We start from the raw sequence: 24489 nt of genomic DNA on the forward strand, positions 1-24489 counted from the left end.
AACCGTATGACTTTTGGGAAAGCCAAAACTGTGGAGTCAGTGAAAAGATCAGGGCTTACAAGGGGCTAAGGGAGATGGAGGAATGAACGGACAGAGCACAGAGGAGTTTTAGGGCAGTGAAACTCTTCTTCATTGGATACTATAATGGTGCATATGTGTCACTGTGCAGTCGTCAAAACCCTTGGAATGTACAGCACTAAGAGTGAACCCGAATGTAAACCATGGCCTTTGGGTGATGATGATGTGTCAGTGCAGGTTCATGGGCTCTGGTGGGGGTACTGATAGTGGGAGAGGTTGTGTGGTTGGAGGGTGGGGCAGGAGGTATACGGAAATTGTACTTTTAGCTCAATTTTGTGGCAAACCTGAAACTGCTCTAAGCCATAAAGTGTATTAAAGGAAAATCCTACAGAGCTTTCTGAAACTTAAATTTGTAAGTCACCTAGCAATAATGCCTGGACATCTTGAATTCTCTTTTTGAGTAATAAGGGATAATTATAAAGAAAGTAAGATGATTTTGGAGGACTTCACTTGGCTTGTATTCTTTCTCTCATTCTTTCATTTATTTTAAAACACTTAGAGGCTTTTTTTTTTTTTTGCTCCATGTTAGGTATTGATGTTTCATGTGGGTTATGCTATGATCAAAGTGATATCTGACATAGTTTTATCTTTTTCATTTTTAGAGATTTAATTGATGTGGGACTTCTTTTTCCTTAGTGCCTTTAGCAAAACTTGTTTGTTGGTTTAGGAAAATGTTTATTGTGGTGAATTTTATCTGGCAAGGGCTTAGGGTATATGATATCGTTCTGTAAGTTGTATTAGAGCCTACTTTCAGTTAAAGTGTCAGTAATTTTGTTTTAAAACATTTATACCTCAGTAAGTATTTGGGAAGGCAACAGATATAAAGCTGATATTAAAAATACGAGTTTGGATCACAAAATTGGTGAGTATATTCCAAATTGCTGATGTATGTTCAGACTATCACTTGCACAAAACTGTGCTCTATGCATCAAGTTTTCTTAATGCTTTCTGAGAATTCATTGGAGATAGAGTTGTTGTTTTTTTTTTTTAAGTTGTTATAAAGGTAGATGTATTCTTTCAGACTTGAACTTTGTTTTTATCAGTAGGCATTAAGTTAAAAAAAACATGTATCTGTTGAAGTACTGCGAGAATCCCCATGTTTTGCCTCATACTGTACCTCCCTCTACTGTTCTCCCCTTGTATTTATTTGGACCACTCTTTCCAACTGAAATGCATTTCTTCTTCCTTCACTTCATCTTCACTTGTCCTTCCCTAGGTCTTTGAAGGGCTGTGAGTGGGCCTTTATTATTGCCTGGCATTTTTTCTTGGCATTACATTGCTGCCCCGTATTCCCCTTCTCCTCTACTCCTTTTACCCCACCACTTCCCTCATCAGTCTCAGAACATGATCTGGCTTTGTATTTTATTTGAAAATTTGAGAACTCCATTCCATTTGCACTTGCTCCTTCCAGCTTTTCCTGAGGAAGAGGGCTCTCCTCTTTTGGTCAGAACCACTTTCTTTCCTTACCTTGCTCTAGATTCCACAGTCCCACCTGCTTAGATTGGCTTTCTCAGCCATCTGTTTTCTCTGGCTTGTATCTTTTACCTCCCCTTCTATACTGGGTCTACTCTCTCTGCCCCTCCCCTTTTTGTAGGCATAAAATTCACATCCCTTGCATTTTATAAATAAAAATATAGAGCCATATTCTTCTTGGCTGCTGCTGCTGCTGCTTTTTTTTTTTTTTGCTTTTTATTTCTGTCACAGTTCAGCTCAGAAATAGCCACTCTGCTTTTTGTTTACTCCTCATTTCCCCACAGCCTGGTGACTCCCACTGCCCCACTGAGACCACACTCAGTAAGTCTGATAGCCCACCTCAGTCTGCCTCTTAATGTCATATTCCCTTCATTTGTGGTTTAACATCCTTACTTTTTGACACTATTCACTGTTTCTTTCTTGTAGTTCTTCTTCGGCTTCTGTGATATTATTTAAGGTGTTTCTTGTGTTGTCTTAGCCATTCATTGTAGTCCCATCCTAGGGCTCATATTGTTTGGCCTTATCCCTTAATTATTGCTATTGCCCAGCGTGCTACTGTTATTACTAGAGGAGAGTCTGCAGTTGTGACCCATTTAGGTCCCTCTCCCTAAATATTGTTCTACGATGTGTGTGCTGACAATTCTCAAATATCATCATCAACCAAGTACATGTACTTTGGCACAGGTTTTTTCTTCTTCTTGGACCTACTATTGGGCATCTGTATTAAGATGTCTCATGGGCACCTCAGAAGCAACATGGTCAATATAGAATGAAAAGCCAGGCATGGCATGGTGGCACATGCCTTTCTCTGTTGCTGAGGTGGGAAGATCACTAGAGCCCAGGAGTTCAAGGCTGTAATGTGAATAGCCCACTGCACTCCAACCTGGGCAGTATAGCAAGACCTTGCCTCTTAACACACACACACAAACACTCTGTCACACACGCACTCACACACACATACTCACACATGCTCACACACACACTCTCCCACACACACACTCTCCCACACACACTCTCCCACACACACACTCCCATAGACACACACAGTCACACATACACAATTTTTACTTTTGATAAATGTACTCTTCTACACACACACACACACACACACGTGTATATATGAATTTCTCATGTGGATTAGATGAGAAATCGTTCTAGACTCCTTTTTACTCAAATCTCTCATCTGCTCTGACCAAATTTCACAAATTCTATATGCTTAATTATCTGTTATGTTCTTTCTCTTGTATGTCTTCAGGAACACTGTCAGAGTTTAGCCCCTTACTGTTTTTGCCCAGTACATTGGAATTATGCAATAAGTATTTACTCTCTGTGAATAAATGTGTGAACTAATCAGTCAATAAATGGGAAATCAGTGTTGTTTCTGTCAGAATTTCTCTAATACTGGTAACCAAAATTCTTCTGACCAGCCTGCCTATTTTCACTCTAGTCCATTTCCAGTTCATCAGGCACATTTCATTCATCAGTCAGTAAATGCTTAGTATTCTTTCCAAAGTGTAGATCTATTTGTGACATGTCTCACACAGAAATCCTCTGCTTTCCTGATCAGCTGCGTGTTCCTTCGCTTGACACACAACGTTCATGATCCAGCCTGTCCCTGCTACTCTAGCCGTCTTTCTCATCGCTTCCCTTCATAGCTGCTTTTCAGTCACATGGAATTGTACTTTCACAACTCACCATGCATCTCTGCATTCCATGCTGCTCTCCTTCCCATAATCTTCCTTCCTCACCTAACAAATACCCCTGGATTCTTTAAAGTTCATGCTGAGTGTTCCCTCCTCTGGGACCCTCTCAGGCTGGCTAAGTGCTGTCTTCTGTGGGATCCGCATCACACACAGCACTCACTGCACTCTGCTTCGGCCATTGTGGTTGTCTTTTCCTACAAGGCTGAGAGATCTTTGAAGGAAGAGACCTCCTCTTACTCAGTTTTGTATTCCTAACAGAAATGGCGAATGGTGCTTATCTCATAGTAGGTCCTCATAAATAATTGGGAATAGGAGAGTAAGAAGTAGTTTGAGAGATAATGGCTTTAGACTACACTAGATCATTTCTCCATCACTCAGAGGGTATATCAGTTCATAAACTTGACCAGGAAATAGGGGTCAAATGGCTGTTTCCTGAGCATCTTCAGGAATATCATTCTGTGTTTTTGTCTTTTGAAGGCTAAATATTTGAATTGAGACTAAGAAAGTGTTTGTACCTTTGTTATTCAGCAAATATTTATGGAATGACTTTTCTATGGGAGGGAGTGTGAAAGGATAGATACTAAACAGGAATATAAAAGTAAAACCTTCAAAACAAACGTTCTTTTTGGAAGCAGAGTGATAATAGTAAAATTAAGGTTATTTTGGCATTATCATTAGTAGGTAGGTGTTTTTTCTCTACTTGTTATGTAAATATAATGTAAGAATTAAAAAGAGAAATATATAAAGCTGCATTGTGAACTGTAACACTCTAAAAATTTATAATAGGTTAATTGTCCTTCTCTTATCTTCTGTATTTCTTGCTGATTGTTTAATTCATTTGAAACAGTTTGATGCAGATATATTTGATAAAGGACTCTGTTGTTTTTGCAGTAAATAAAAAACATATGTTACTGGTAATGTAATTTTATAAATGATTATGAGAATTAGATTCTGTACCGGAGACTTTTGCTTTAGAATAGATGAGAAATATATAATCCTCAGGAACTTATTGTTGCTTTTCAATTTTAGGTGGACTGTGCATTGTCACTTATTCGACTTGGGATGGAGCGGAATATTCCTGGTTTGCTGGTTCTCTGTGATAATTTGGTTACTCTGGAAACATTGGTTTATGAAGCTGGGTGTGACGTAACTCTCACCCTGAAAGAACTCCAGCAGATGAAAGACATTGAAAAACTAAGATTGCTGATGAATAGTGTAGGTTTTATTTTAACTTCCTTTTTAAACACTTTAAAGCATTTTCTATGCACTTTGATACGTATATGTCTCAAACCAAAGATGAAATGTTCTCCACACCTGAGAAGTCGGTAAAAAAAGATTGACTTTTTTCACAATAAAATATTATGGAGAACTTATGAAACACATATAAAACTGTTTTGGTTGTGTTTATACCTTGCTTGCCCTTTACTCAGACCCATCCATATAACTTTTTTTTTCCCTTCTAGTTAGGTGTATTTCTAAAGTAGCTAGTGATTCTAACCTAGCACTTTGTTAAAATTCCCATTACTTAAAATTTCAAGGACTGGAAAAAGTATCAGGGTTAAGAGGACTGGGTGGTTGTGTGAAGAAAATATCTTGGCTTCAGGGTTAGTGTGTTTAAGAGAATTTTCCCACTGATTCTTAGATCATTCTGTGCTTTTTCCCCAAAATTAGGACCTTATTTCTACTCTGGCCGCAGAGTCAACAGGCGAGAAGGATGGTGCTGTGGAGCTGGTAGTTGCCAATGCTCTTTCTAGTCTTTTGCTCATTGGCAGCTTAGGTTGAATGGGCCAGAAGAAGGGGCAGAGTCACAACTGCATGATAGGTTCTTTTTCCTCCCTGGACTCTTTCTCTCTCCTTCCCTTCCACATTTTCCCCCATCTTATATTTATCTTCCTTTTTCTTTTTCTTTTTTTTCTTTTTTGAGACAGTGTCTCACTCTGTGACCCAGGCTGGAGTGCAGTGGTGCGATCTTGGCTCACTGTAACCTCTGTCTCCTGGGTTCAAGTGATTCTCCTGCCTCAGCCCCCCGAGTAGCTGGGATTACAGACGCCCACCAACAAAAATGCCAAAAAACAAAAAAAAAAAATTTTTTTGCATTGTTAGTAGAGACGGGGTTTCACCTTGTTGGCCAGGTACTGGTCTTGAACTCCTGACCTCAGGTGATCCACCCACCTTGGTCTTCCAAAGTGCTGGGATTATAGGCATGAGCCACCTCGCCCGGCTTATCTTCCTTTTGTCTCTCCCTCTGCTTTACCTTCCCGTTGTCTTATTAGTTTCTTTTCCTGATAATCTACCTAAGTAAAATTAATTTGTGTTGTATGTTGACTCCTCTTAAGAGCTTTAGGTGTATCTTTTAAGGGATAATTAAGAGAAACCATAATGAGTGAAACTATCTCTGTCATCTGGAATTTTGTAAAGGTGGTTATAAAGGGGCAAAACAAAGCAAAGAGGAAGAGGAAAAAGAAGGGAGAGATTCCTGACTTTTCTAGATGAAACCCTATTTTCTAGTGGCCCCTATTTTAGAACCTGTGCTTATTTGTCTATCTCTCTTTCTACTTTTTTCGTTCACTCTTTGTTCACCCTTTGTTGATCTAAGGTTACCTCTGTCTGTCTCTGTCTCTTTTTATACTCACTCTCTTTTTGGGTATGCCTTCTCTTTGCTCTGGACGATTTCATGACTGAGCTGGAGTAGCAGCATGTTGGTTTTCTAGAGCTGAGCTTAGGCTCCTTGGGACCCCACATTGCTTATGATGTAAAGAGATGAGCCATAGAGATATTGATGAGCTATACTGATATTGATGAGCCATAGTGATATTGCTGCTGTCAGCTCTACTAGCCCCAGTAGCCGGTGATTCATTTTCCTGCTACCTGTCAATCCACATGTGAGAGGTGAACTGGACTGTGTGTTTTAGAGTGTTAGGTTTGCACTGTTTAACATCAGTCTGAGGACCTGTAAGCTTTAGAACTTGCTGTCTGATATAATAAGACATTTAGTTAAACTTCATTCTTGTTTGTCTGTTTTGCTTGATTGTACTTTCAGTGTTCCGAGAACAAATACGTGACAAGTGCCTACCAGTGGATGGTTCCCTTTCTTCATCGTTGTGAGAAACAGTCGCCTGGTGTGGCTAATGAGCTATTAAAGGAATATTTAGTAACTTTAGCTAAAGGGGACTTAAAATTTCCCCTGAAGATATTTCAGCATTCCAAACCAGATGTAAGTAGAAACTAACTTCTTAAAAGTCTGTGCACTTTTCCCCCTAGAGTATTAGGTTTTATTTATAGAATTTTTATAGTAGGCTTTGCAGATAATTTCCATTTAAACAGAAAAACAAGTGGTTGTCATTTTATTGTTTAAAAAGTTTTAACAGCATAGTCCAAATTTTTTGAAAGTTTGTAAAATTGTGTTTATTTTGATTGATTTCATTCCAAAGTTTGTTTGCCATCTACTATATTTAAGAAACTGGCAATACCAAGAAGCCTAAGAGTTGGCAAGTATTGAATTCTTCTATACATGACTTTCCCAGTGTTACCTCATTTAATCCTTATAATAATCCTATGGCGTAGATACTTTTATTATCTTAATACTACAAGAAATGAAAATTGTGATATAAAGTGAATAGGGTAATTGCCCAGGGTTACACAGTAAATAGAGAAACCAGGATTTAAACATAGTATTCTAATTCCACAACTGTGTCCTTAACCACTACACTTTTTCCTACTGCAAACAGGAAAAGGGAATGTTTCTGCCCTCGAGGACCTTCATAGTATTTATGCAAATTCTTAAGTTATCATAAGACATATTGAAATTATTCCTTTTTTCTTTCTTTTTTTTGTTTCGAGACAGAGTCTCACTCTGTCTGCCAGGCTGGAGTGCAGTGGCACAGTCTCGGCTCACTGCAACTTCCATATCCCAGGCTCGAGCAATTCTCCTGCCTCGGCCTCCCGAGTAGCTGAGACTCCAGGCGTGTGTCACCACGCCCAGCTAATTTTTGTATTTTTAGTAGAGACGGGGTTTCACCATGTTGACCAGGCTGGTCTCGAACTCTTGACCTCAGGTAATCCTCCCGCCTCGGCTTCCCAAAGTGCTGGGATGACAGGTGTGAGCCACTGCACCTGGATGACATTTTGTAATTATTCTTAGTAATTCTTATATTTGCTTGCAACTACTATATATGTATAGCTTTGTATTTCTAAAGGGTACAAATGATAGTTTGTGTTTCCTGGTAGTATAGTCATTTTGTTAAGTGCAGTATACTTTGGCAATATCACAAACCTAAAAATTTAGCCATAGATCAAATATACCGTTTCAAGAGATAATGTCTCCCTTTCCATTGGAGGGTATGCAAGCAAGTTGGCAGAGCCACGGAAGGTGCTGACTTTGTAGTAAGGTTCAAAACATTAGATTGGGGTTCAAGCAGAAGCCATTTGGGGCTCCTTCTAATTCTAAATTCTGGCTGGGACTGTTCCCTTGCACCGGCCGTCATTAGCAATGTCTGGTAGATACATGGTCATGGACCAGTATAATCAAGATAGAAAGGAAAACATTGCTTAGTTAATCTTAGATATGTTTTGGTTTCTAAAAGGTTGATCTGTCAGAAGTATATCTGTTAATTGGGTATGTAAAATTTTCTCTCTTCTCTTAAGCAGTTTGCTCTTGGTAATCTGATTTTAAGTTTGGGGTGGTGAGATCAGGGTGGACGGCTTATGGCAGCAGAATACTTTGTGAGAAGCAAGATGGATTAAATATGAATGTTTTATGAGGAAGAAAGAAGTGACTTTAAGTTCCTTCCAGTAATCTTGTGTGTTATACTTCCGTAAATCCTTTGTATATAGTCAGCTTTTTGTTGTTTTCACTTGGCAATTTAGCATGTGGCTTTTGAATAAAACATACAGCCATTTGCCTTTGTTGAAATATGTGAATCTCAAAGCAGGAAACAGTGATGTTGTTGGGCTTTTCCTTTCCAACCCAACTGCTGTCTTTCTACAACATACATGTGATCATGTCATAATCTGTGGAAGGTTTTCCGTGACTGACCATTGCTGACCGGTAAATGTTGGAATCTCTAGAGTGGCTTGTAAGGTTCTTTGCTGTCTGCTTCCTGTCTGCCCTTTAGCTTTATTTCTCTCCATGTATGCACTAGGATACCCACATGGAACTTCTTAACTCCTCCCCTGTCTGGTTCACTCTTGGCCCTCCGTGTGCTGCGAACTGCTTCCTTTGTTTGGAGTAGTGATCCCCTTTACTTCACTTAACAAATACCTGCCTATCCTTCAAGGTCCTGCTAAGATTCTCTCTATTATGAAACCTTCTGTGACTTCCCTGTCTTCATACTCTGTCTCTATTATAGCTCTTGTCATACTGTGCTGTATTTATTTGTTTACATGTTTGTCTCTCTCTCTCTTTGCTTTCTGTGTATATCTTCTAGATCTTACTTATCTCCTTATTACCAGGGAATTGCACGGTGGCTAGTAGAGAGCAAATGTCAGCAAATTTTGGCAGGGCAAGTGAATAAATGATTGAATGATTGAAACTGGTATCAATATAAAAAATACAACAAGACAAATCTCTAAGTGAAAAGATTTTATTTGGGAACAATATTTGAGAAGTAGGACTGCAATTCAAGACATGCATACAGACTGAAGTGGCTTCCAATATGTGTGGAGATTAAGGGAATAGGTTAGGGTTTACTGGGGAAAGAGGAGGTTGTGCAAGTTGTTTTGAAAAGAAATCTTTTTGGTGCTGGCAGTGTCTTACAAGAGCTGGTGAGTTCTGATTTGCAAGCGTCAGTTGCAGTAAGATAGGGCTTTGTAATCTTGGGGTTATGGTTAGGCTCTTGTAGTTTTGGGTTGGGCTTGAGAGAGTTTTTGAAATAGGCATGTGTTTATGTAGAAGTAATACGTTGTCCTTGTGTGATTCATGTAGTCGACTGTGGTTTGGAAAAATTTTTGTGATAGTTCCTGTTATTATGCAAATGATGTCTAAGAGCCCCCCTCCCGCCCCGACTTCATGGCTCTCCCCAGCTCCATTTGCCAGGGTTTGACACAGTGACTTCTATTTTGAATGTTATAAAGTTCACACTGTATTTTATTATGTTGCTTTATATAACTTGATTACATTTGTTTGCTTTACTAAAATTGTGCAGGGAGCCTTGTTTGTATTTTACTTGATTACTTGCAAAAACAATGCACCTCAGAGCTTCCATGAATCATGCACAAAGTATTTTTAGTAACGTAATAGGTGCAATTATTTCTGTATCAGACAGGATAGACTAAGTTATGCTACATTAACAAGTGACATCTATATCTTAGTAGCTTACGGCTGCGAACATTTATTTCTCACAAGTGTCATGTCAGCTGTGGTTGGCCTCTGCTGTGTCCCATGTCTTACTCATTTGGGGACTTAGGGAGAAAGAACATTCCTCTTTTCTCTCTTGTGGCACAGGAAAAAGAACAAAGTAGATACACACAGTGGCTCACAAAACTTCAGTCCAAATGTAGCTTAGGTTACGTCTTTACATTTCACAGGTCAAAGAACATCTCATGGGCAAGCTTGATGTTAATGGGGCAGTGAAGAGTAATCCTCTCAAAGGAAGAGAGGAGCGAATACTTGGGAATGATAATGAAATTGACCAGAGTCATAATGATAAAGAAATGGATCTTGAGACGTATCCCAGTGCTACCACTACACTTAGCTGCCACATTTGTCTCTGAAACCGTCACATATGCCTCGAACCTCCCTCTTTTTAAAAATAGTATCTTAAAGCACTCCTTTCTGATTTTAAGCCATTGTTCTTTGCTTGGATTCCTCCTTGGAAAGTGAAACTTGGGAAGAAACTTGGGCTAGTCCTAGGTAGGAATAACTGGGGGCCAAAAGCTTCTGCCTTCTCATATTGTTCTCTGACTTCTGAACTAGTAATTTTTGAGTGTATCTGTGCCTCAGAACCATGTGCATTTTTCTTAGCATTTTCTGTGCTCAATCCAGATATAATGGATTAGAAATTAGCGGAGGCATCCTGGAGTACGTGTTTGACAATTTATTCGTGATTTTGATGGAAAACCAGGAACAACTGCTTTAAATGTTCACTCTTCTTTTAACAAATAGGACTTCACTAGGTATCATAGCTTTGTTAGGTGCCATCTTTTTTGTTCATTTCTGATTACATATGTCAGTGAGCAATTTTAGTTTGAAAATGACCTTTTCTTATTTAATGCTTACTATAGAATATTTAGAAAACTCAAAAAACATAAAGATGAATATAAATTTTTGTAGCTGGCAATATCATTGACTAGAAATTCTAAAAATGTTACCACTAAAATATTTAGAAGTATTCATTAAAATGTTAATTTTTAAAAAATCTGTTTACCTGCATAGTTGAACTTTTAGGAAAACGGGAAATTTCTACCAGGCGAAAGTGAAGAGAGAGGTAGAAGTTAGAGAAATACTCATGAGAAGGAGGGAGTGGCTAGGGATAGGGATTGTGGTCTTGAAAACCTGTAGAGGAGTGAATTTTAATACCTGTCTTCAGATAGAAGGTGAAGTCTTTGAAATGATGAGTCAGAAGTCAGACTTCTGGTAGGTCGTGAGTGACCTGGTCAGCTGACCCTGGAGCCGATTTAGGGCGCTTGCCTTGGCTTCAGAGTCACCACAGCTGTGGCCAGTCACTTGGCCAGCAGATGCTGTAGGCTGAGAAGCCATCCACTGAGGAGGGGTACCACGCAAAAGAACAGGAGGAGGAAACAGGCCAATGCTCTAACTCAGGCTGAAATTGAACAGCCTACAGAGGGAGAAAGTGTTCAAGGCCAAGGAAGCTACAGCACTGGGATCCCACGGAACTGCAGGAGACCCACAGGAAGATGCCTATCTTCCAGACCTACTTCTAGCAGAACTGGGATGAAGTCTTCGACAACCTTTGCCATATTGGCTGGAAATCCTTGGAAACTTCCAGAAGAAAGGAGCACCTGTTTCATGGACTGGCATTTTAGATGCCCTCGTGGATTATGAAGCTTTAGCAAAGCTCAAGTTATGTTCTTGTGAAAAGGCATTAAATTATTTCTGTATATTATATAGTCGGTCTTTTAACTTTTTGAGAGTAGCAAATCTAGCTTCTTTGTATAGACTTAGAACTTATCCAAAGATTTTATCTTTTCCCCTCATATTTCTTAGAAATTTAATGAGCACATGTTGTCTGTTTTCCTATGCCTTTTAGCTCAAGTACACATAAATCAATGTTGACTTTTTCTTTCTTAGATCTAGTAAAAAGTAATACACTTCTTTGAAGAAAAAAAAGGATGGAATAATTTTTTTTTGTTCTAACACTTTCTTGAAGGTCATGGGCTTTATGAAAAAATATTAAATGGTTACTTGAACCTGTGAGAAGTTGCAGCAAGCCTTAAAGTAGTTTATTCTTGCTAATGGTTAGAATAATGAATACTTGTGAATTGTTTGGGCTACATTTCGTTTCTCTTAATCAAAACCAGATAAGAGAATTCACAAACTTTCTACATGTTATTACTTGGTATACTGATACTCATTTAAAATTAAAGACTCTTTATCATGCAGAAAATGAAAGAAAAAGAAGATATAAGACTTCTGTATAATGCCAGGGCTCTTTAAAGGATCCATTGTCAATAAAAGTGTAGAGTAGGAAACTGCTTATCCGTTGGCACATGAAGTCAGCAGAGGAGCGTGGCTCCCTGGGCATGTATTCTGGATTCGAGGGGAGTGGGGAATGTGGGGGCAGGGAGTTGCTTTCTGAGCAGTCAAACAACGAGCTTGCCTAACATGAATATGTGCTTTCAGTTAATACTCCTCTGTGACCTGTGATAAAACTGGACATGGGCTGGTGATACCTAGTTTGCTTGGTAGTAGCAAAAGCAAAACCTCTCTGAAGGACTCACTTTAATCTAGACTGTACAAGATTCTTAAAGCTTTGATAAAGATGAGTTTACAATCCAACTTTATAAAACACAAAAGGAAAGTAAACTTTGAGCAAAACTCAGTGGCAGGCCTTACTCCCCTTCCCTTCTGGTAATAGATGATCAGATGCAGGCTATAACAATGAATATTTTAAATATTTAGGATATGAGGAAAGAAAGACCATGAGATAGGAAGGAGAAATTGTGAAAAAAGAAAAGATTTGAAAAAGAAGCACATAGAACTTCTATAGTTGAAACTGTAGTAATAAAAGCAAAACATTAAATGGATGGATTCAAAAGAATTTTGGCTACAATTGAAGAAAGAATTGAAATATTGAAGATAATCTAAGAAATTTTCTGGATTGTTACACATGAAGGTGAAGAAATGAAAAATATACAGGGTTAAAAGACATTGAGGATAGAGAGAGCAGTTCTGACATAAGAGTTCCAGAAAGAGAATAAGCATTCCAGGAAGAGAGACTAGAGATGACAATAAGCAGGCAGTATTCAACGTGGGACTTTCCTAAAATCAATGAAAGATACGAGGTGCATTCAGATCTTGAGGAAGATAAGTGAAATATAGTTCAGCCTAGATTTGGATGCACTGTAATGGAGCTTAAGGATACCATGGACACAGAGAGAATCTTCAAAGTGGCCTAGTGTAAACAAAAGTTACAGTCAAAGGAAAACCGTAAATCTGAAAGCAGACTTCTTAAGAACAATGGATACCAGAAGACAATGAAATAATATACGTGTTAAATGTCGAGTAAAATTAACCTTGATATTTAAGTCAACCTAATAGTTAATGATAGCCAGCATTTACTTGATGCTTTTAAAAAAACTTTTTGTAGGGATGGTGTCTTGCTACGTTGCCCAGGCTGGTCTCTGGAACTCCTGGCCTCAAGCAGTCCTCCCGGCTCAGCCTCCCAAAGCACTTGGATTATAGGCATGAACCACCGTGCCTGGCTACTTAATGCTTTTTCTTTGGTAGTTATGTTTTAAACATTTCACATGTATTAACTCATTTAAAGTTTTTTATGACTATATAGCTATCATTGTTCGCATTTTATAGATTCAGAAAAGCAGAGTAGTTAGTTAGCTTGCTCACATTATATGTTTCTTATTTACTGATGCATTAGGGATTTAAGCCTAAGTAGTGTGACTTCCAAACCTTTAAGCTACATAGTATACTGCATTTCTAACCCAGGATATTTTACATAGAGACACTATCATTCAAATGTGAGTGTAAAAAAGACTTTTTACAGATAACTGAAAACAGAGTTTATCATTTACAGACCCATCCTGAAAGAATTATTCAAGGATGTACTTCATGAAGAAGGAAATTATATCCAAAAAGAAAGTAGTGAGATATAAGAGGGAATGATAAAGAGTGGGGAAAAAAGAATCATACTTAGGAAACAGTAAATATGAAAAAAATATAAATAAGCATTCAGTGTATAAATTAATAATAATGAAAAAGTATGGAAAGTATTAAAAGCAGGATGAACAATAGTAAGAAGGGAGTTTTAGTGTCAGAGTTAAAATGATCAAAGGATCTGAGTTGTTCAGGTGTTGGATGAGGATAATCTTAACCAGACTTTGAATAGTCAAGTATGCATATTACTTTATTATATTTTTATTCTGACGTATAGCACGTGTGGTAGGTAGAATAATAGCCTCCCAAAATGTCCATGTCCTAATTCCTGAACCTATGAAGATGTTACCTTACCTGGCAAAAGGGGCTTTGCAGGTTTGATTAAAGCAAGGACTGTTAGATGGCAAAGCTATCCTGAATTATCCAGGTGGGCCCAGTCCAACCACATGAGTCCTTAAAGGTAGCAGATCTTTCCGGCTGTGGTCAGGATGCTATAGAATTGTCAGAGTGATGCTGTCTTTGAAGATAGAGAAAGGGGCCATGAGACAAGTAGTGTGGGCACCCTTTAGAAGCTGGAAAAGGCAAGGAAGTGGGTTCTCTTCTAGAGCATCTGAAGGAACACACATTCAGTTGCTGACAACTGAATTTTAGCTCAGTCAGGCCCATTTTGGTTTCTGACCTACAGAACTGTAAGAGGATAAATTTGTGTTAAGTAATCAAGTTTGTGATAATTTGTTATGGCATCAATAGAAAACAAATACGGCATACATAACAGAAAACTACACATAATGTATAAGGCTAGACATTTTTCTAAAAAAAACACCTGTGTAATTGCCGTTGAGGGTCTTTTGAAAAATTTGACTCATTCTGCTGTGTACATAGTAGCATCTTCTTGTGGTTTTAATTTGCAATACTGTGAAATGGAAATTATCCTTCGCCAGTTACCCGTGTGGCAAGTTATCTCCACTCTCTTTGTCATTTTATTCTCTGAGTAGTGAAGTCCCTGTAATCTGATCAGGGATTGAGCTGTTTCAAGTTTTGAAAAGACTCTCCTATTTCTAGTTCTCCCTTATTCCTAGGGTGTAATCCTCCAGAAAGTATCGGAAGTATCGGGTGCTTACTAGGCCCCTCTCCTTGGCAGGTCCTGGACTCCTGTCCCAGCAAGATGTGTTTGTGGAGGGCATACTTAACCCCTTAAACTTTTGGCTGCAATTTGGTCTACGGTCCTCAGGAATTGAAAAGTATCTCTAGAGCTATGCTATTCAAAATGGTAGCCACTAGCCACATATGGATATAAATCTAAATCTAATAAAATTTTAAGAACTTACTTATTTAGTCTCACTAGCTTTCCATGTATTGGGATGCATGTCATTCCAAATATTTTTGCAATTACAAGCAGTGCTTCAATGAATAACCTTGTCCATATGTATTTTTAAATTATTGGTGTATTTTCAGTGTATATATTCCTGGAAGGAGATTGCTGGGTTTAAAAAGGCAAGAGTTGTCTGGATATTGCCAAATTTTTCTTTAGTAGGATTGTTCTAATTTACATTGCCACCAACCAAGTAGGAGCATGCCCATTTCTCCACAATTTTGCCAACAGAATTTGTTGTCATATTTTAAAATTTGTGCCAATGTGATAGGTGAGAAATGGTATTTCAGTGTTGTTTCAATTTGCACTTTTCTAATTACGAATGAGTTTTAACATGTTCCGGTATGTTAGGTAGACATTATCTCTCTTTTCTGAACTTATTCCTGTCCTTGCTCCATTCTTGCCTAGGGTTTTTGTTCTTTTGTACCTTAATTTTTAGAAATTCTTACATATTCGTGTAACTAACCCTTTGTCTATGGCATATATTGTGAATACTTCTCCCAATTGTTCAGTTATCTTTTGACTTTGTTTATTGTGTCATACAATGTTTTCGTTTTTTTATTTTTGTGTAGTCAAATTGTTCGATCTTTTACTGCCTCTGTATTTTGAGTAATGGTTGGAAAGCCATTTCATACTCAGAGTTAAGGAAGAATTCTCTCACGTTTTCTTCTAGTACTTGCATGGTTTTATTTTTCTCTTCCCAATTTATTTGGAGTTTATTTTTTGTATTGTGAGACATGGATCTGATTTTATTTTCCCAAATGACTACGTAATTGTTCCAGCATCATTTATTAAAAAGTTTCTCTTTACCCTAGTGATTTGAAATGCCACCTTTGTCATATACTGAAATTTCCATCTGTACATGGATTTAATTCTAGAGTTTCTGTATTCTACTGGTCTGTCTGTCCATGCACTAGTACTGCATGATTTTAATTACAGAGAGTTTATTGTGTTTTAATGTCTGAGGAGGTAGTATTCCTCTGTGGGTTTTTTCCCCGTTTTTTGTTTTTGTTTTTGTGTTATTGTGTATTTGTTTTTCTATCTGAACTTTAGTACCATTTTGTCTACTTTCATAAAATTGCTTGTCGGTATTTTGTTGTGATTGCATTGAATTTGTACGTTAGGGAGACCAGTATTTGTCTAATGTTCAGTCATTGTATCCAGCAATAGGGGATGTTGTTCTATTAGTTTATGTCTTTTTAAATCTCTTTTAGGATTGCTTAAAAATTTTCCTCTTAGATGTTTTGCACATTTTTTGTTAAATTTATTCCTGAGTTTTAAGTTTTCTCTGTTGGTACTATCTGCCCTCATTTCCTCCGTTTAATGTTTGTGTATATAAAAGCTATTTGTATGTTAATTTTGTATTCTGCTACTTCACTGATTTCTTTCATTGCTTGATTCTTTGGGATTTTCCAGGTATCCTATCTTATCATCTGTGTTCTTTTCTAGTGTATATAGTGCATAATTTTAAGATGTTTTAGAAATTATTATTCTTTTATATTTTATCTTTTTATGCAGTATGGGTGATAATCTGCAGCCTATGGTGTGGAAGACTCATTTCATTGACTTCTTAGAAAGTCCCAGATGGGCTGTCTTCTTTTAGCTTGAGAAAAGGCAAATGACAGTATAAAAGTGACAACTGAGATCATAGGGAAGGAATGATGAAAAAAAGTGTGTCTTAGACTATATGAAGTTAGGTATCTTATAGGGATTCTAACAGGGAAAGATTGAAAAATGTCTTATAAATTTGAACAGTATGGTTTATGGACACAACAGATTATATTTTAAAAAATATACTGAATGGCATAAGAAAAGAAATGTGCCATAGGAATACAGAGAGAAAAGGGTATCTATGTATGAGAGTAGTGTAAGGACTTACTCACTGGACTAGCAACTATTGAGCATACTCCAGGACTGTAGACATCTGGGAAAGCTGAATTTAAGTCAAAGTCAAATGAAGATATAACTGGATTATTGGATAGGTTTCAGACATGGCAAGACATGTCTTCTTAAGAAGACATTCCAGGTAGAAGTAGACTAAAACAAGGAGACAAAATCAGGTTAATATCATGTTTAGGTAAGTGCAAGTAATTTAATTTGAGTGGAATAAAACTTTATGTAGAAGGGTAAGTGGTTCATGGGAGCAGGCCATAGAGGCATTTAACTGGAAGGCAAAAGGTTTATTGTTTACCTTTCATACTGAAAGACTGTTAAAGGATTCTCAACATAAGGTTTGAGCATATGTGATCAAATATGGACTCAAGGACATTGAACTTAAAAGTGGTTCTTTAGGACCGGGCACAGTGGCTCACACCTGTAATCCTAGCATTTTGGGAGCCCGAGGTGGGCGAATCACTTGAGGTCAGGAGTTCAAGACCAGCCTGGCCAACGTGGCAAAAGCCCGTCTCTACTAAAAATACAAAAATTAGCCAGATGTGGTTGTGGGTGCCTATAATTCCAGCTACTCAGGAGGCTGAGGCAGGAGAATCGCTTGAACCTGGGAGGTGGAGGTTGCAGTGAGCCGAGATTGCGCCACTGCACTTGAGGGGTAACACAGCGAGACTCTGTCTCAGAAAATAAAAAAATAAATAAAAGTTGTTCTTTAACGTCTCACAGAGGGAAAGACAGGAAGTGGGGAGAACAAGTAAGACATTAGGACTTTGGCTTTTATTTCAAATGGTTTCCCAAATTGTTCCTTGACTGAAATTGGTTTCAGTGTTTTTATCTTCCGGGGATGTTTTCTTACCATATATGAGTGTTTTATTGCCATATCTTCTCTCATTTTCTTTCATTCTTCCTGAATGCAGGATTGTGAGAGCCTGTGTTGCTTAGTTTAGGCTCTGGAGCCAATTGCCTGGTTTGAATCCTTGTTTTACCACTTATTAGCTCTGTGGGTTCAGGCTAATTATTTGACCTGTTAGGGTGTTTGTTTTTCATTTATGTATAATGAGAATAGTACTAGTACTAATTTTATAGGATTTTTATGAAGACTTACGAATTAGTGCACACAAAGCACTTAGAAATGGTACCTGGTACACAATAAGAAATCAGAGGACTGTGTGTGGTGGCTCATGCCTATAATCCCAGCATTTTGGGAAGTCGAGGCAGGAGGATCACTTGAGGCCAGGGGTTTGAGACCAGCCTGAGCAACACAGTGAGACCTTGTATCTGCAAAAAAACAGAAACAAAACAAAGCTGTATATATACACACACACAGGAAAGAAGGAAAAATAAATCAGGAAAAGGTAGCTGTTTTTATTAATTTTCAACAGTACTTATTTTTATTACTCTCAGCTTGTTCCTATTTTACCAGTTAGTCACTTGGCAACCTTGGTTAAAGATGACATTTTTCAAATGAATACATTCATCCCTCAGTATCTGTGGGGGGGCTTGCCTTAGGACCCCTCTTAAGCCCTCCTACCACCAGGCTACCAAAATCCATGGATGCTCAAGTCCCTGATACAAAGTGATGTAGTATTTGCAATAACCTTTGCACATCCTCCTGTATACTTTAAATCTTCTATAGATTACATATAATACTTAATACAATGTAAATGTTAAGTAAATAGTTTTTATACTATATTGTTTAGGGAATAATGACAAGAAAAAATGGTTTGTACATGTTCAGCGCAGACAGACACTTTTTCCCCCAGATATTTTGGATCCATGGTTGGTTGAATCCAGGGAAGTGGAGCCCACAGATATGGAGGGCCAACTGTACCTTGAAGATATGTATATAAATCCTTTAATTCGGCAGCTTTGGAAAACTTTGTTTTCCTGGTAACCTTGAAAGTTTCTTTTTTACATCCATTGATGTGGCTTTTCTACTGAGAAAATGCCCTTGTTTGGTAGCTTCTCTCCATCACTTTCCTATCTCTTTTGTGTTTACTGATGAATTTCTACTAAAACATTGAAAACTAGTAGACTGTTATCATGGAAATTATCTTAGATTTATTTCATTGTTGAAAAGAGCTCTAAGAAAATTACTTTCCTTTGGTTGCTGTGGTGCTAATAATATAAGCATGCAAATTCTTACTTTTTTCTGTATTTTTCCTTCTATATTTATTAATTTATTTAATCCTTGCAATAGTCCTCTTAGAAAGGTATTGTTAATATTCACACTTTATAGATGAGAAAAACAAAAATCAATTGGTTATTTTCGTATCCTGGAAAATACTCCAAGAATGGGAATCTGTGGTTTGCAATGGGAAATGCTTTTTTCTATATAGAAAGTGACCCTAAGTAGCCATCTTTCTTCATCAGAACTATGGAATGTGTTCTGTGATTTGCACAGTACTCTATTACAATTGGACTTCTTTTGAATAGAATGTCAGCACTCTGTAGTTAAATGAGTAATATGTAGTGCCTACTGAAAAGTAATAGGTTGTAACATCTTTGAATATCAGTTAAGGAATTTTTTTATAACTTTGTAACTGAAACACATAGAATTTGGCTCCAGGGTTAGAAATGTTCTAATGAATTGCCTTTTTAATTCACAGTGTTTCTTTTTTCTATATTGACTGGGTCATAAATTGAAGAATCTGTTTTCAGCTGATACACAGCTTATGGGGTTACAAATTATCTTTTATAGTTGATTCTGTAATTAAAATGTGACTTCAGTTAGAATTATTAAAGACCCTAGAAATCTATAAAGAAAAATCAAGACTTGTTTCTATAGTTGATTAATTGTGCTATTTAATATTCTATTGACAGTAGTATTGAGATATGGAAAAGTTGACTATAAATCTGTTGACATTTAATACAACATACTTTATTTTCTGTAGCTGCAGCAAAAAATTATTCCTGATCAGGACCAACTGATGGCAATAGCACTAGAGTGCATCTATACCTGTGAACGAAATGACCAACTCTCTCTTTGCTATGACATACTAGAATGTCTGCCAGAAAGAGGATATGGGTAAGAATCCACAGTATGCCAGTCTTAATTGTGTTGTTTTATCCTAACAGTTAAAAACGTTGCTTCCCCAAATGTTTACCTTAGAGAATTTTAGGAATGTGAAAAAAACATAAAGAAGAAAACAAAATCGTCCTCAGTCCTATTGCCTAGGATAAACATTTCTTGTCTTACCAATATATGGGAAGTTCTATATTTTGTTCAACTGTAATTATAATTAAATTCTGAATTTTGTCAAACATGATAATTTTCTATAAAAGAACAAAAATACCACCACCATCTCCACAAAAACTACTCTTTATAAGTCAGTAGATAGTAATTGTGTTTTTAATGAAGCTTTTTTTTTCACATTTATGGACTAATTATATTTATTCTATGAATTGTTTGTTCTTTGCCTTTGCCTACAGGAATTCTTTTAAGTAGTGAATGTACCTAATTCTTAACTACTTTTGTGTTTAAATGGAAATGTTTATAATATGCTTTTGGATTATTTAGTTGTATGCAAGTCAAATTTGTATGTTTTCTTTGGAAGTCAGGTAACAATTATTCTTCTGATCCCTCTATTAAATTGAGTATGTATGATAAATTTCACATCTGGGGACATAAATAACAACACATGAAAGAGTGGTAAATACCAGCAGACGTGTTTTAAGCTTTTGTGACTTTTAGCCAAGTCACTTTACTTCTTTGGTCATTAATTTCCCGATTTACAAAATCAGATATTTAGACAAGAAAGCCTCATTCTCTGTTTTCTCTTTCTCTTTGCTCTCTTTTTATCTTCTCCCTCTTTTCTCTCTTTTCCTTTTACTTTTGAGGACATTTTTATTTCTTCTTTTTATTTTGGGAGGGGGGATCATATCTGACAAAAGGAAATATTTATTTCTTATGTAGCAAATGATAGCAGTCACCAATTTTGTAATCTACTGTGAAATAGTTATTCATGCAGTCATTAGTGGAAGTGAAATCAGGTGAAAGATTAATGAGAAAAGGTTATTTGCATGATACCAAAGTATTACCCCAGTGACTTTTTTTTTTTTTTAATTTCAAAGTTGAGCTCTAACTGCCATCATCTTAACCAAGTCGTGAAAGGTGGCATCACTTATAGTCAGACTGCCTGACCTTATATGCCTCCTGATGTGATGCAGTATGAAGCACCTGGTCTTACAGCAGCCCTTAAGAAATATTTTTGCTACAGTTGTTTACCGTGAGTCTAATCAGATTAGTCTTTTAGGCTGAACTTCTAGTTTGCAGCTAATAGGGGAAGTAGAGAGACAAGTTAAATAACACCATGAAGAGTAAGACAAATACTGAATGTGGGCTGTTCTGTGCATTAACTGGTCTTTGTACTTTAAACAGTTAGTGTCATTTAGGAAGACAAAATATGGGGCCGTGGGGAGGCTCTTTTCTAAAATAAAGGAGCCTAAAGGGACATTATCTTCCTCTAATTTTTAAATATAAATAATGTATGAACATAGTTAAAGTCGGAATAAGAAGACTGGTATTAGTAATATCCACTGATAAACAGCTGTTTGCTGCCCACTTTTCCCATCCTTGGATTCCTGTCTTCAAAAAGCAAATACTTTCGCTGGTAGATTTTTCCTTGTCTTTGCCTACCTCCTTTAAAATGTTATGCTCGTGTTGTTATTTTTTTGATTTTGCAATTTTATATCATTTTGACTTCCTTTTATGGAAGTCCTTTCCCTTCTCCCATATCCACTTCTCCTACGATTTTCCAGTGTTTTCATCATTATGATTATGTAAATATTGTTTATACTGCAGAACTAGGTGTGATTTATTTTCCTTTTAATACAACTATCTGTTTTTCTTGGATTGAATAATTTCCTTTTCTGTTGTTTTCTTTTTTTCCATCACCCTCATGCTTTGACAGAACTGTTAAACTACTTTCAGTCGTGAAAACTATTTAATAATCTCTCTGTTCCTTTCTGTTTTTGTTTTTTTCTATCTGTCTCTTCTTCTCTCGCTCTCTTCCTTTTGAAACATCCTTCTTGGAATTGGTATGAATGAATTGTTCTCTGTGTCTGCTGTCCATCTATTATCCTGGGACTTCGTTTGCCTCTCTCTCGTGTTGCATATTGCATTTCTTGGTTTTCCTTTCTTCTTTCTTCACTTTTTCCTCATTTTGATGGAGTATACTGTCAAATCGCTTCCTGTCAAAGATTGCCTGAGAGGTATTTTTTAAAAGACTGTCACATATTAGGAAAATACCATAATTGCACACTTTTACTTGGTAGAAGGTTTAATTGTACATGGAATCATAGACTTAGAATCCTTATCTTGTGAATTTTGAAGGTATTACTCTTGTCTTTTCTTTCTAGTATTGTTGAGAAGTTCAGTGGCATCCTGAATAATACCTATTTAAATATGGATTTTTTTTAAAGAAGATTTCAATATCTTCATTTTTGGTGTTTGGAAATAGCATAAGGATGTGTTTCTGTTTCATATGTAAATTCATTGTGGTGTTCACTGAATGGTCTCATCCATTCTGGAAATTCATAACCTTCAGACCTTTGAAGAATGTTCTTATATTTTTTCCTTGATAAGTTTATTTGTACCCCTCTCTTTTCTTCCTTCCTTCTTCATATAGGGAAAGGTAAATCAGAGTGGACTCAGCATCTGTGTATTATTCAGACCTGTACTGGTGTGAGTACAGGCTACCTCACATCCCTAGTAGAGAGCAGCAGAGTGTACAAGTGTGTCTCTGAGAACTGTAGGCCTTCCATAGGCAGCCAAAGGCAGGTAAACTGGATAGTATTAATAGATTTTTGTAGCAAAATGTTGTTCCCATTGTTTAAAAATCTCAACCCAAAGGCGGTCAGTGTGTCTGTAGTCAAATTGCTCCTCCCTGGAGTGTGACCAGAGATGCAGAAGCCCCTCCTTCCTCCGAGAGCTGGCGTGGCAGGGAGTTTCTTCCTTACTGGGCTCGGTGGGAACCTTATGATTCCTCTGTCAGCTTCATATCTCATTTCTTGTTCCTAAGTCAACCAGGCACAATCACTGACTTCCAACTCATGTGCGTAACTCTTAAAAGTAAATATATTAGGCTTTGTTTTCCACTAAACTCAAATAGCATAAATATCAGTTAGAGCTTATCTATTAATTATTAAATAGTAATTTGCCTGCTCTGAGGAGATTATCATGGTATCAGTAGGATTATGATATTAAAAACATTTTCTACGTAGATGTTATAGTTAGGGGATTAACATGTTTGTTTTTGAAGAGTGTATAGGCTAAGAAATGCCTCTCATGTATACATGGCCAAAAGCGTTTCTTGGCTTCAGATTATTGGTTTCTGATCTAACATTTTTTTTATGTAAACACAAAGAATGGCTTGATATTTTCTTGTTACTCCATTAATTTCTTAATGATTGCATTTCATGTTTTTAATTTTCTAAGTAACTTGTAATTACAAATTAGCCTTGTATTAAAATATAGGGCTCAAAATATTTTCTGTGGTTCTCTTTGTTCTTCATGCCAAGTTTTTCAATTTATATTCTCTTGGTGATTATTTGTTTATTTTTAGTGGTTAAAATAGTTGTTATTTATCAAATGGTAAGCTATAAATACATCCATTTGCTATTTGAGAAATGAGCAATCACTTAATCTAATTAAATTTTTTTGCATCTTACCTAGGCAGATTATTTAATCTGGCTAAAAAATTCTTTACTCATTATGTTCGTGAATGTCAGTTCACAAAGGAAGAACATTGTACCTCAAATATCTGTGATAAATGATTATAATAGAGCTGTAAAATGATAATTTCCAAAATATTGCTGAATAAGGCCAGGTGCAGTTACTCATGCCTGTCATCCTAGCACTTTGGAAGGCCAAGGCGGGAGAATCAGTTGAGACCAGTCTGGGGAACATAGGAAAACCCCATCTCTACAAAAAAATGTAAAAATTAGCTGAGTGTGGTAGCGTACACCTTTAGTCCTAGCTACTCGGAAGGCTGAGCCAGGAGGATCGCTTGAGCCCAGGACGCAGAGGTTGCAGTGAGCCATGATCCTGCCACTGCATTCCAGCCTAGGTGACAGAGCAAAACCCTGTCTCAAACAAAACAAACAAAAAAACCACACACACACACACACACACACACACACACACACACACACAGAGCTGACTGAGTATGTTAAGGGAAGTTAACTCTGATGAATAATCTTCTGAAGGACTTTCAGTAGAATATATCCCACTCATCATTCTTGTCCAAAGCCTAAAACTTAGTGTAAACAGATACTATAATATTTGTAAGTTGCACTGATTAATTGTCAGATACATTTAAACCAGGCAGATAGTTTTAAAAATAATGAGGGTTTTTTTGTCCAAAGCAGGACATTTTTAATTTTCCAAGTCCAAAGATTTTTTATTTGGACTTCTTGTTAATAAGACCATTGCTTTCTCTGGTGTGTTCCTCCAAGGTGACAAAGAAAAGAAGGAACAATGGTCGTGCCAAAAAGGGCCGCGGCCACATGCAGCCTGTTCACTGCATGAACTGTGCCTGATGCATGCCCAAGTACAAGGGCATCAAGAAATTCGTCATTTGAAACACAGTGGAGGCCGCAGCAGTCAGGGACATTTCTGAAGCGAGCATCTTCAATGCCTATGTGCTTCCCAAGCTGCGTGTGAAGCGACGTTACTGTGT

At 37.1% G+C, this 24489-nt stretch overlaps 1 protein-coding gene across 4 annotated transcripts in view; it reads left to right on the plus strand.

The window, feature by feature from the left end:
* The window catches only part of NBAS (NBAS subunit of NRZ tethering complex), a 390542-nt gene that overhangs the window by 135363 nt on the left and 230690 nt on the right, over positions 1-24489 (plus strand). For all 4 annotated transcript variants that reach the window (XM_005576512.5, XM_074012306.1, XM_074012305.1 and 1 more), the window contains 3 exons: positions 4284-4469; positions 6295-6468; positions 19702-19835. In XM_005576512.5, coding sequence (XP_005576569.3) covers positions 4284-4469; positions 6295-6468; positions 19702-19835 — 494 coding nt within the window. The remainder of the gene's footprint in view (positions 1-4283; positions 4470-6294; positions 6469-19701; positions 19836-24489) is intronic.

The sequence above is a fragment of the Macaca fascicularis genome, chromosome 13, assembly GCF_037993035.2.
Source record: "Macaca fascicularis isolate 582-1 chromosome 13, T2T-MFA8v1.1".
NCBI lineage: Eukaryota > Metazoa > Chordata > Mammalia > Primates > Cercopithecidae > Macaca > Macaca fascicularis.